This window comes from Vicia villosa, linkage group LG1 (genome assembly GCF_029867415.1).
Source record: "Vicia villosa cultivar HV-30 ecotype Madison, WI linkage group LG1, Vvil1.0, whole genome shotgun sequence".
Lineage (NCBI taxonomy): Eukaryota > Viridiplantae > Streptophyta > Magnoliopsida > Fabales > Fabaceae > Vicia > Vicia villosa.
The window spans coordinates 3938002-3951686 of NC_081180.1; the positions used below are offsets into that span (position 1 = coordinate 3938002).

Consider the following 13685-nt stretch of genomic DNA (forward strand, 5'->3'; position numbering starts at 1 on the left):
TCTATTTGTCAAAAAAAAATCACTCTCTAAACTGTTTGTAATATTTTGGTTAGTTGAGTCGTCATTAATGTAATATTTTGGTTAGTTGAGTCGTCATTGATAATGCCACTTTTACGTGGAAAACATAATTATCAAATTTTTTATTTTTTTAATATTATTATAATTATAGGTATGAAACAATTAAAAGTCAGTTTTTAATTACTAATGGCATAACTATATTGGACTAGGGGTAATGATACTGCATGTTCCAAATTTATTCATCAAATTTTTTTATGTAGGATGAAAAATTATTAAATAAAGTTGTTTTAATGTTGAAATAAATATGAATATATTTTATGTATTTAATACAAAAAATTATACCTTTTAAATTGATTACAAAATCAATCATCATTATTATAAAATTAAATAATATTTATTGATTATTATTATTATTATTATTATTATTATTATTATTATTCATGTATATCATCAAAATAATTCTTAGGAGTTAAAAATAAAATAAAATTATGTTTAAAATGTGTCAATAATTCATGAAGTTAAAGGCTAATGGAACAGACATACACAAGTAAATGACTATTTAATTATCATAGCTATGTTTTTAACTTTTCATATAAAATCAATTTTCTGATGGTCAATGCAATTAATATGAAAGGTCACACCGGAAGATGAAAAGTTTCTTAATGCAGATACGGAAACTCAAATTTTTTAGTTTTTCATTCAAAAGGTAGACTTTTTTAAATCTTAAATTCAATTAAATGATAATTATAATATTGAATGAAATTATTATTATTGAATTGAAAACTAAATAATTTCTCATAATTATTAATTTAAAATTTATTTATAATATAACTAATTTGTTTATACTACTAATTTGTTATTTTATTTAATTTTTTTATTAAAATTAAAAGTTCTAACTTAAAATAAAATATATTTTGTAATCATTTAGATTATTAGAAAAGGTTAATAAAAAAAATCTAAATCAATAGAGATAAAATTTATAATTTTTAACTACAACTTATAACTTTTTTTATTCCAAAGGTAAATATTTAGTTTTCGATTATAGAAATATAAGAATAAAAATTATTTTGTAATTATTTAGATCCTTATTTGAGATAAAATTTATTTTTAAATTATTTAGACTTTTATAGAAAGGTTAATAAAAAAAATTTAATTGAGATTTTGTAATTTTTGTAAACTTATGAATTAACTAAAACTTCTCAGAATTTTTTCAAATTAACTTCATAATTTAATCATGTTAAAAATATGTTAATGGGTAGTCATGAAAATTTAATGATAAATGGTAATCATAAAAAATAATGATAAAAGATAAAAATTTATTAATATAGTCAATCTTATAAATTGAACAAACTACGATCGTTTTTGCATTTTAAATTTGAGATTTTATATTTATTACACTATTCAATAGAGACTACTTAATCTGACTATTTTAGATATATAAGAATAAATATATATTATTTACCATACATAGGTTTTAGATTTCTATTTTTTTATAATTGTACATATTCAAGATCTAATTACTCTATTAACATATTCATATTTTTATTATTTATTTAACTTTTAAATATTTTAAGTATATATTAAACGTAGAAACTTTTAATATTTGACCGGAGATGTCATACATTTTAGGTTTGAAAAAAATGAGCTAATATCTCAAATAGATTTAATAAATTTTATTCTTTAACTATATTTAATTTCTTAATTAAAAATATATTTTTTAAACTTATAAAATTATATATTTTTTATATTATAATAATATAGGTATAAAATCTTAAGCATTTAACTGGAGTTGTTATACATTTTACGTTTGGGAAAATGGGCTAATATCCCAAATAGGTTTAATAAATTTTTAGAATTAATTCATTTGGATTCAACTGGGGTTTCTTAACTCATCCGAATTGACGGGTAGATGTGAACGTATCTGTGGGATACCACTGATTGACGTTTCTTAACTTATCTGAATTGACGGGTAGATGTGAACGCATCTATGAGATACCAGTGATTGAAGGATCATTTTAATGTCTATCTTTTAACTATTTCTTTTGTTACTCTTTTATATATATATATATTGAATTTATAAAATTAATTGACAGGTAGATGTGAATATATCTATGAGATATCATTTATTGATTGGAATTACGTGAATATTTATAAACTGCAAAATAAGTTATATTATGTTTGATATTCCAAACACATGAATTAAATTTTGATAAATGATTATAATGTATAAATATATTAATTTTATCTAATATGAATCGATAAGTTTATTGTTTATACTTAAAGAGCTAAAAAATTTGATGTATTATTAGCTCTTTCATTGTTAACTATTATGTTTTTGGGATTAACATTGACTAAAATTTGTTTGCATTTTGGTTAAATATATACGGTTGATTTATATAGATTAACTTTACAAGGTATATTTTAATACATGTAATGTGAAACCTCGATCAGACCCGTGCGATAGCACGGGTTTCCTACTAGTTCAATGTAAAAGTGGAGTTTTTCTCATACTATTTTTTTGGCTCAATATCAATAAGTCCTACTTCAATTAATGATTTCACTTTGAAAGGGTCTTATTAGATACTCTAATTAAATTTATGTTATTAGTTTAGCTTGTAATCTTGATCGATTTAAAATCGACTTATAGTTTAAGTTTTTCCTTTTTACTTGTAATGATGGATTTCCTTTTTGCAGTTAAAATGATCATTTCTCGGAAGATCATTTTATTATAATTTTGTTTGGTTCTCAAATTTTCAAAAAATCATTTAAATTTTAAGTTAGTTTGGATAACTTTTCAAAAAAATAATATTTTAACTTATAAAGAATAAAACTAAATTTTTTTTATTAAATTAATATTTTTCTAAAATCATTTTTTAAATAGAATATTTTTTTTTAATGCTAAAATAATCTGACTCACAGGTTTCTTTTAATTTATTTTTCTTTCTTTTTCGGTAGTACCTTTTTTAAAATGAATTCACTGCAGTCAATGTGTTACCACAATCACACAGTAAATATATTTGTAGCCGTTCGATCATAATGTGATGGTTCAGAAAAGATAAATTTGTTTTTCTTTAAGTATTCATAAAATACTGATTTTTAATTATATTCGTCTGATCTTGATCAGACGGCTAAGAATGGTTGACAGCGTCACTACAGCTTCTGCCTGACTGCAGGCAATTAATATCCTTGGGTAGGTAGAGTTGTTAGACAATAGATTTTTCGCCTGATTATTCTTGTCCTTTGTTTTTTTTCCCTTCACCAATAAAAGAAAAAGAGAATATTTGGTAAGCACTTGAAACTTGAAAGTTGAATTTGCATTGACGACGAGTGATCACAGTCATCATCATCAGCAAAACCGTCTCACTCATTCACAGAATGGCACCGTCTTTCGCACTTGACGGCGGCGACGACTTTAACAGGGTGCCTCCTCCTCCTTCAGTCACCGGCCGTTTCGCTTCTGATTACAGCGACGTCCAAAACAGTCGTATCTTCCACACTCTCCCTCTTCCCTCCGTTCTCAAAAGTCCTTTCAAGATTGTCGACGGTCCTCTAAGCTCCGCTGCCGGGAATCCTGGTCTTCATCTCTCATACAATTTCCCTCCCATCCATCAACTTTCAATTTCATGTCAAATTCTCGATTTCGCTTTCATTTTTTGATCGTATCGTTTCTGCAGATGAGATCGCGAAGCTGTTTCCGAACCTGTACGGGCAGCCGTCGGCGGTGCTGGTTCCGAGTGATTCAGATACGGTGCAGCCTAGTCAGAAGCTGAAAATTGGCGTGGTTTTGTCCGGTGGTCAAGCTCCTGGAGGTCACAATGTGATTTCTGGAATTTTCGGTTAGTAAAGATAGTTTTCAATTCAATAGAATTAATCAATATTTGTGAAAATTCATGCGGATAGGTTTCAATTTATGCATTTTGATATTTGTTTTAGATTACCTTCAAGATAGAGCAAAAGGAAGCATATTGTATGGTTTTAGGGGTGGTCCTGCTGGCATCATGAAGTGCAAATACATTGAGCTCAACTCAGAATTTATTCATCCTTATAGAAATCAGGTTTATTTTCTTAGTTACATGCAAGGTTTTAAAAAACTGTCAGTTACCGCAATAAGGCCACGACAAAATGGTATCTGAAGGTGCTGATCCGATACCGATACCGTTATTCACCGTTTTTGTGATGAAGAACAAATTTTAGTCAATTAACCTCGTGACGACCATAATCACTGTTGTGTCACAACACTTGTACCGATCGAAATCGTGAAAGTCTTTATGTGACGCGACTGATATTTAAAACCTTGGTTACATGTTTTTGGAGCATCATGCTTCTAACTAGATATAATTGTAATTTGGCGATTCTTTGTTTTTATGTGGCCGTAAACTTGATACATTTGACATGCCTTCTATTTATGGCTCATTTGCATACAGATGTTTTCAAATGTTCTAATATAACAATCTCTTTCTTCTTCTAGAAATTATGATATTGTGATGACTAACAGGAATAAGTTTGGTTGGCAGGGTGGCTTTGACATGATTCGCAGCGGGAGGGACAAGATTGAAACTCCTGAACAGGTTGACCAGTTTATATGCTCTATGGAATGTTCATTTGGCCTCTTATGCATCTTTTAGTATGAAGAGTAATGTGGTTTACATGTATAGTTTAAACAAGCTGAAGAAACAGTGAACAAGCTAGACTTGGATGGGCTGGTTGTTATTGGTGGAGATGACTCAAACACAAATGCGAGCCTTCTTGCTGAATATTTCAGGTTTTTTCCAAATGCAATTTTATTTTGGCATGATTTATGCCTAGGAGCTTGGCAAATTTTTTGGTTTTATGGGGGGGCATCATGTAGTCTTTGTTAATGTACTTGTATCTTCTTGTTAGTTTTTGATTATTTACCTTTGATAACCTTCAGCTGTCCATTTATTATATAAATTTGTTCTGTTTGTTGTACAGATGAGAAAAAAATAGTAATCTCAAATATGGAAGTATTCTTATTTGTTGAACAATATATTGTTTAATTTGGGTTTATACAGGAGCAAAGACATGATAACTAGTGTGATTGGGTGCCCTAAAACCATTGATGGTGATTTGAAATGCAAAGAAGTGCCCACTAGTTTTGGGTTTGATACTGCATGCAAGGTGAACAAGGCTATACCGATAATCTGCACTGTGCATTTATAATTTGGTACTGGTCTGAGTTCTAACCTTTATATATTAGCATTTCAAAAATGCAATCCTGTCTTCGGTACACCATTAATTTGCCAAACAAAAATAAAGTCTAGGCTAGTCCTCACAATATCACCAACCTTTTTTATTGAACACTTCCATTAGAATACATGGAAAATATTTTTTATATCTTTGGATTGCCTTTTGAAATTCCATATTTATAATGTTGTACTATTTCATTAAGAGCATGAGTCTTGTACTAGTATAAATAAGGGTCAATGTTTTGTCTTTTAGAAATGTGTGAAACATATCAACCAATGTCAACATAGGGTTATCTATTTAAACTTTCGAAAATGGGTTTTTAAAATTTTGAAAAAATTGGTTTACATTTTAGAGATTCCTAAAGTAGAAGTTATTTTTTGTTTGATTATAATTATAAAAAGCAATTTTATATCGAAGTAATTTTTATAATATGTAGCTTCTAAAAATAACAACAAATTGTTTTTGCTTCTTTCAGATTCCAGTTTTTCTCCAAGAGCTTAAGCATGCACTCTAAAAACACTAGAAGTACATTTTTTTTAAATAAAAATATTTTATCAAAAAGGCTAAAACAAACAGACTCATAATTTTATTATTCAGGGTATTATTTTTCCCCCTTCTATACCCAAAGGACTAAATCCTATAACTTCAAGTTGCTATTCAACTAGTATCATCCTTGATGCAATGTGGCTTCAACTTTTCTCCAAATGTAGTCTCTAGCCCCATCTTTGGTCCATGATATGGCGTTGCCAATTTCCAAGCTAAAATATGTATCATTTGTTTTTATTTTTATTTTTCTGATGTGTATATAATCAATTTGGCTCCTCTAAAGTTTTTATTTTTGACAAATTGGCTGCTCTAAAGTGAGAAAATAAGTGAAAAAATCAAGGGTTGATATTTTAACCACCCTTGATTTGTTATGCAAGTGCATATAGTATCAACCATTAATTTGTATATCAACTGTTGATATTACACATTATACTCTCTAAAGTGAATCACTCACTTTAAAGGAGCCTTGTCTGTATCCACACATAATACATTTGAAACAACTTAAAGCTTAGAAAACTTTATCTTGAGGGGGTTTATATATGAAAAAAAAAGTATAACATCTTGATCGTACCTTAGAGTAAGTAAGCGTATCTTTGGTTTTCTCGTATTATTTTAGTCTATGAGACTAGTATTTGTATTAGTAAGGATCAGTGCCTTTGTCTTTAATAATCACATCCAACTATCCAACATATCATTTATTTACATCAATATCAATATAGCCTTATTATCGTGAGTATTTTGCCCCCCTCCTATACCGAAAGTTTCAATATTTTCTTTCTTCAACCATTATACGTTCCTTGAACAGTTGAACTCTACATAACTTATGGCATGTACCTCTACTAATGCTTCTTTTACATGATCTGACCTTGTTCAAATTTTTAATTACATATTATGCAGATATACGCAGAAATGATTGGAAATGTTATGATAGACGCTCGTTCAACAGGAAAATATTACCATTGTAAGTACATGATTGTGTAAAATTTTATAGAACTGTTGCAAATTGTATTTAATGAGTAGAGTTTACGTAGTTGCATTGACAATTTTTAATGCACCACCTTGCATATTCAAATATTGATTCCTGATGTCTCATTTTCATCCCATTTCTTACAAAATGGGCCACTTATATGTATAAGTTTTTACATATTTTGCAATTCTGCTCCCAATATTACTTGTCATTCTAACATGTGAAGATTTGAAGTCATGTTTTCAATTCTTTGGTTTTGAAATTGCAGATACAATTATTGTGAAGATTTTGTGCCATCTTTTGACTCAAATGTTTTGTTTTTCTCAGAAATCTTACTCCTATTTGACTTTTGAGATAGAAATACCTTATTCTTAAAACTTCCTTGCATTGTGTTCTCTTGTAATGGATTTTCTTACTCTTGATTCTCTTTTATTGTATTTGTGCCCATGCCTTACTTTTTCTGAAAGGTTGATTTATTGTCATCATATTTTATTTAGTCATTGACAAGTTCATTAAAATAAACCAATGCCCTATCTGTTCATTACTGTTCTATTGAGCTTCAAACAGTGGGTGAGATATGGTCACCTGTCTGCAGTTGTGCGGCTTATGGGGCGTGCTGCTTCACACATTACACTGGAATGTGCTTTACAAACTCATCCAAACATTACCATTATCGGAGAAGAGGTTTGTCATAAATTTGATCATGTCATCTAGTGTTTGGGCATGCAGAGGTTTAATAAAATCAATATTAAATGCATCAATGTTGCTTTTGCGGTTGAGGTTTGCTAATGGCAATCCACTGCTTGTATTTTTTGTCAGAATTTTTAAAACTGTTTCGTACAGCTTTTTATCGAGAGACATAGTTCAAATTTTGCTTTAACACTCGAATTATCCCTTCAATATAAAAAGTAATGGACCAGCATGATAAATCAATACTAATGGGCTGCTGAAATTTTTAGTGGAGGCTGAATTTACTAAAAATTTCAATATTCATTACTTCCTCCCTCTCAAGCAGAAGATGATTTAGTTGTGCAGTTTATCTACTTTTATCTAGTGAGATTTTTAAGGTGTTCTGTCAAATATTTTATTTGACCAGCAAAATCTTAATTTAGGTTGCTGCCAAGAAGCTGACACTAAAGAATGTCACTGACTACATTGTGGATATCATTTCTAAAAGAGCTGACGCTAATTATAATTATGGGGTCATTCTTATCCCTGAAGGTCTAATTGATTTCATTCCCGAGGTAGCTACCACTCTTCATAAAAATATTTCCATTAACAATTTTTCTTCCTATATGATGTTTTGGCTTGTGTTCATGTCCAAAAATACAAAATGCTTGCCAACAATAATTATTGTATCTATTATTTGTTTGTAGGTCCAACACCTTATTTCAGAACTCAATGAAATTCTGGCCCATGATACCGTGGATGAAGGTGAGTTATGGAAGAAAAAGCTCACTATTCAGTCATTAATGCTTTTTGAATTCTTACCTCAAACAATTCAAGAGCAATTAATGCTCGAAAGAGATCCACATGGAAATGTTCAGGTGATTAATGGTGTTATGTTGCTCTGCTTATTTTGCCCATTATGCAATTCGACTAGACCTCAATGTTGGTAAATTCTCAACTAGGTTGCTAAGATAGAAACAGAGAAAATGTTTATCCAGATGGTCGAAACTGAGTTGGAGAAGAGAAAGCAAGAAGGCACGTACAAAGGCGGATTTAAAGGGCAGGCTCACTTTTTCGGGTACTCCATCTAGTTTCAGTCTTTAAGTTGCAAGGTTTGATGATATAAGTTGCTCTTTAACAAAAAAGAGGTTCTGTGGACCCGCTTTATAATTTGCCTTTAACTATTATTTATTTTATAAATCTTTTTCACCAAACATTTGCTAATGGTTTGACTATGTTCAACCTCAATGATAGTGTTTGTAATACGCAGATATGAAGGAAGATGTGGTTTGCCAACTAATTTTGATTCTACTTACTGCTATGCATTGGGTTATGGTGCTGGAGCCCTCCTTCAAAGTGGGAAGACTGGATTAATATCATCAGTATGTTCTTTTCCAAATGCTCTTTTCTTTTTATCATCACATTTACTACTTCTAAATTCATCTTGGTGATTAATTATGGTTAAAATTTTCTTTGGATGCGAGGCCATCGACTCAATTCTTTGACTGCCATTGATATTTTGTTCAGGTTGGGAATTTGTGCGCCCCAGTAGAAGAGTGGACTGTTAGTGGGACTGCACTTACCTCACTAATGGATGTGGAGAGGAGACATGGTATGCATTGTAAACTACAGAAGCTTTCGTTTCACAGCATACCCCATTTCATTTCTATGAATTGTGTTCATATAACCTTCTATCTCCACGTTGATACAAAAATTAGTTTATTTTATAGTTATATCTATGCTGTCTCAGGTGTTGACAAAATATATATTTTAAATTAGAAATATTTTTTTCTTTATTTTTTCTGGATTATCAATATTTACATGCTGCTTCTTTTAACAATGTCTGGTAATGTTAAAATGCCACAGCACTGCACATTTCATTTATTTGAATGTTTTTCTCTAATGTTTTGTTCGCTTTTTCTGTATAGGTAAATTCAAGCCTGTGATTAAAAAAGCAATGGTGGAGCTTGAAGGTATATATAATCATCTACTCTATACTCAAAAGGGACGAGCCGAAAACCATATTTTCACCAACATAGAAAGGTTGACAGTGAAATGAAAGGGAGGCAAAAATATTTTTTTTCTATGGGTCCATAGGTACAAAAGATTAGGTTTTACCCCTCTGTTTTCGTTAATCACCATGGGGTTCTTGGTTGCCAACCATAAGGGCATGAATCCAATCTTCCAGAATTTCAGTGTTAGGAAAAGTGGACTTACAAATCATACACTGTAATTATTGCTGTTATACTAGGATCTCCAATTATCTTGTGTCAAATAACTAATTTTCATGTTGAACTTTCAGAGCCACCCTTCAAAAAGTTTGCCTCCCTGCGTGATGAGTGGGCCCTAAAGAATTGCTACATCAGTCCAGGTAGGCATGGATTATTCTTTCACTTATTGCTTCTTTTGTCTGCTCCTAAAAAGGCGATGCTCCTTCACTTTGTACAATACAGTCTAATTAGGTAAAAGTAGTTCTCACTATTTTTTAAATGAGTCTATCTAAGCATTTTAAACATTTTTTCTGTAATTTATTGTCAATAGCTGGAAATTAGTGCTGCAAGTCAGAATTTGTTTTCTCTTGGACGATCTCCACTCATTATCACGATCTTTACTGTAGGTCCGATTCAATTCACTGGCCCAGGATCTGATGCAATTAGTCACACTCTACTTTTGGAGCTTGGCGCGCACGCTTAGAAGTGCTATGAGACAGCATTTTGATGGCGGAAATTCACATGTTTTTCAGAACTATTGCAAATATAATAAATCGGTGAACACTCGCACGCACACTTAGGCGTGTTACGAGACAACATTTTGATGCTGGAAATTCACATGTTTTTAAGAACTACTACAAATAGAATAAACCGGAGAACATATAGTGCTCCTGTTTCTGTTGAACTTCGATAGAGTAATTATGAGAGAAGGAGTGTCTGTAGATATATAATCAATCAAATGTTTTAAAAACATGAGAGGAAATACAATAAAGCTTCTGCTGAAATTATTTCAAAATTGTCTTTTAATTTGTAAGCCTATTAAGCTTGCAAATATGTAAATCTGAGGATTGTTTTTGGGATTATTTTTCTGCATTATTCTGTTTGGATTCTCTAAGTACTTTGATACTCTTTTTCCATACTAAACCCAGCGACATAACTTCTCATCCTTCTTCATGGATTAGGAAACTCAATCTCCTAAAAGATCAAAGTTTTTGTTTTGACTCGTTGGTCACAACTCAGTCTCTATTCCATCTGTTTTGCATCACTGTAATATGAGAATTTTTTAATGTAGATATTTTCACTAATAAGGATGACACTAATTAGCTTAAAAATGGTATGTTGGATCTCAACAATTTCTTTCCTGCATTAATTTAGTGGGTTTGGAGGAATAAAAACTCTACTTGCATCTCATGAAATCATCTCCATGTACCACACTTCCTTGGTTGTTTGCAGCATGTCAAACTCTTTCCTCTTTTGTTTCAGCAACCTCCATCACGAACACAATGATGAGAGATTCATTAAATTGAACTTCTCCAACGTTTTCTGGCATTATCGTAAATATTGATGGAACGTGTTCCAGAACCCCTACTTGAGAAGGCTATGCAGTTTATGCAGTGGCTACACACTGGCTCTACATATATTCTTCAGGTGGGATTTTATGCCATCCATTAGAGTGTGTTTGGATGAGGTAATTAGAAATTTTAAGGGAATTTAAAATTCAAAGCAATTCAAATGATTCAATTGAAATCCATTCATTTTAAATTATTTTGTTTGGATGAAGTATTAAGGTAATTCATTGTTAGATTTTTTGGGTATTTTTTTATAAAATATAAATTTTTTGGACCAAATTAAAAAATTGAAAAGTAGGGACCAAATTGCAATTTTTAAAAATTTGAAGGACCAAATTGTAAAATTTAAAAATTATTAAGGACCAATTTGCAATTTTTTAAAAAATTTTGGGGTCAATTTTATAATTTTGGAAAATATGAGGACCAATTTGTAAAATTTGAAGAAATAATAATAACAAATACATTTTATGGAACATGAGAGGAATTTCAAATTCTTTGGTTTTTGGTGTCATTTCAAAATGATTAAATTTAACTTAGATGAAATACTCCATAAATTTCCATCATTTTAACCATTCTTCATTTTTGTATCCAAACAATGGATTTTGGTCAAATCATTTTAAATTCCCTCAAAACATTACTTTCCCTCATTAAAATGCTTCATCCAAACACACTCTTAGAGATTCTCCGTTGCAAAGGGTTTTGGCTATTAACTTATTGATATTTCCACCTACTAGTACCACAAATATGTGTTTTAATTCAAAGATATCAAGAATACGTTACATGAGAATGGTCAAATAAAAATCACTTACACTGGAAAAAAAACAACCAATGCACTAATTCTAATTTCATGGTTAAATTTGTCGCTTCTTTTGACTTTCTGATCCACATTTCTCCTCCCGATAAGTTTTATCACATTCTACTAGAGGTGAAAATATACTCTGCCAAAATTAAATCTGACCTGCTAAATAATTTATAATTTAAAGTTTAAGGCCAACTTGATAAATTTAACACTTAGTCTAGAGGCAAGCTTGAATACTTGGATGATAAATTTAATGGTCCAACATTTGTCCACCAAAACTTCTTTCAAGATCATGGTGTTCTCCGCATATTATAGGTGAGAGACCACAAGATTTGAGGACCCCGCCCTAAGCCCGAGAAGAAGATCTACCTTAACCGCTTAACTTATTAGACAACTGAACCTTTCCATCACCATGAGGAAAAGAAAATGGGAATAAAGGTTCTCCTTGCTTAAAGCTTCTATGAAAATTAATCGTTTGTTTTTATTTTGGTGTTGGAGTGTTTATATGAATTATTTGGTGTTTCTTGGGATTTATTAGAATTTTAACTAATTCAATTAATTAGAAAATAGGAGAATGAGATATTGGTGAAAAATAGGAATATTGAAAATATGGGGTAAAGTGGTGAGAAATAAAGGTAAGTTGGGGTCAAGGTGAAATAATTAGAAATAAGAAATTAGGTTAATATTAATAAGGGTTAGTGGAGCCTTTGATTTATCCGTACGTGAAATTGGAGGAAATTAGGAGATCAAGCAAATTGTGAAAAAAGGCAAAACTGTTGGAGGAGTTTTTCACTAGGGAGCATTGATACATAGTGTAAGACTAGACACCTTTGTGAGAGACACACCACTTATTCACCCAAAAGCAAGGTGATAGATGAGTAGGTTCTCCCACTTATAAACACTCAAGTCACAACATTTCAATCCAATGTAAGACTATTATCCACACTACTCATACTTGCTACATTCTCAACACTCCCTCTCAAGTGTGAGTCCACAATGTTTCCCCTCACACTTGTACGTCGTTGACACCTTGCAACGAGATAACACTTCCTAGGCATTTTGATACAACACTACTCACACTGGCTACATTCTCAACAAAAACAAGGGTTTGAGAGAGAGGAGGAAGTCATAGTCAAAACTTACTCTTGCTGGAAAATTAAAGTAAAGAGAGGAATTACTATGGGTGTCAATTACATGAAGGGCAGAGAGAGATCCTCACACTCTTCTTTGTTTTTCTATGTTATCCTCCATTGTTGAGCTTTGTGTGTTCTAAATGAAGTTTATGTGAAAACTATCTTTTTTGCTATAATTGATATGAAATTCGTGCTCTAAATCATACTGAATTTTGTGCATGATTGATATGTGTAAATTTGGATGTTGTTTTTCATATTAATAGGTTTTGAGTATGATGAACATTTTGATGAAATTGTGTTATATTAATGAACTAAGTGATTAATCTGTGGCTAATTGATGTAATAAACTTAGTATAAAGTATACATGTTGATTTTTGTGCCATTTGGGTGGTTTGGGGTTGAAATCTGAGCTCTAGAAGGGCTCCAAAGTGAAAAATCGTGTTTCTAGTTTTTGTTGTTCTTGGCGTATGCACTAAGCGAGCTAAAGCCGCGCTTAGCAAGCAATGACAGTGCTTGGTATTTTTGGATCAATTTTTTGAGCTCTTTTCGATTCTAGCAACCGTTGGTTGTGTTTTGTTGTCTTTGATGAGTTGTGTGAATACTGTATGAAGGTATGAGTATGCGTTGATGAATACTTGTATGGTTTTATATTGATGAGTTATGCTCACATATCATACTTATGTTGAGATGTTGACCTTATAATGGGCGATGTTTACGATTCGAAGCGTAACTAGTGGTGATTGTGGCACCTATTTATTGTTGTTGCATATCATGCATCATGTATGT

The 13685-nt window shown here is 31.1% G+C and overlaps 1 protein-coding gene across 1 annotated transcript; it reads left to right on the forward strand.

Annotated features, from left to right (window-relative positions):
* Positions 1–3265: 3265 nt before the first annotated feature.
* On the forward strand, positions 3266–10414 carry LOC131626858 (pyrophosphate--fructose 6-phosphate 1-phosphotransferase subunit beta-like). Its single transcript, XM_058897699.1, has 16 exons — positions 3266–3592; positions 3693–3854; positions 3952–4073; positions 4533–4586; positions 4674–4780; positions 5052–5157; positions 6670–6733; positions 7335–7423; positions 7852–7983; positions 8116–8286; positions 8371–8486; positions 8679–8790; positions 8936–9020; positions 9337–9381; positions 9711–9779; positions 10026–10414. Exons 1-16 carry the CDS (start codon positions 3394–3396, stop codon positions 10100–10102), a joined length of 1710 nt encoding a protein of 569 aa, XP_058753682.1. The 5' UTR covers positions 3266–3393; the 3' UTR covers positions 10103–10414.
* The last annotated feature ends 3271 nt before the right edge of the window (positions 10415–13685 follow it).

Bases quoted from the DNA above. Each gene is read 5' to 3' on its own strand.
- LOC131626858 (XM_058897699.1), top strand. From the start codon at position 3,394: ATGGCACCGTCTTTCGCACTTGACGGCGGCGACGACTTTAACAGGGTG. The intron at 8,487-8,678 runs GTACTCCATCTA...TGTAATACGCAG, and splicing joins GGGCAGGCTCACTTTTTCGG to ATATGAAGGAAGATGTGGTT. The intron at 9,021-9,336 runs GTATGCATTGTA...TTTTCTGTATAG, and splicing joins GGATGTGGAGAGGAGACATG to GTAAATTCAAGCCTGTGATT.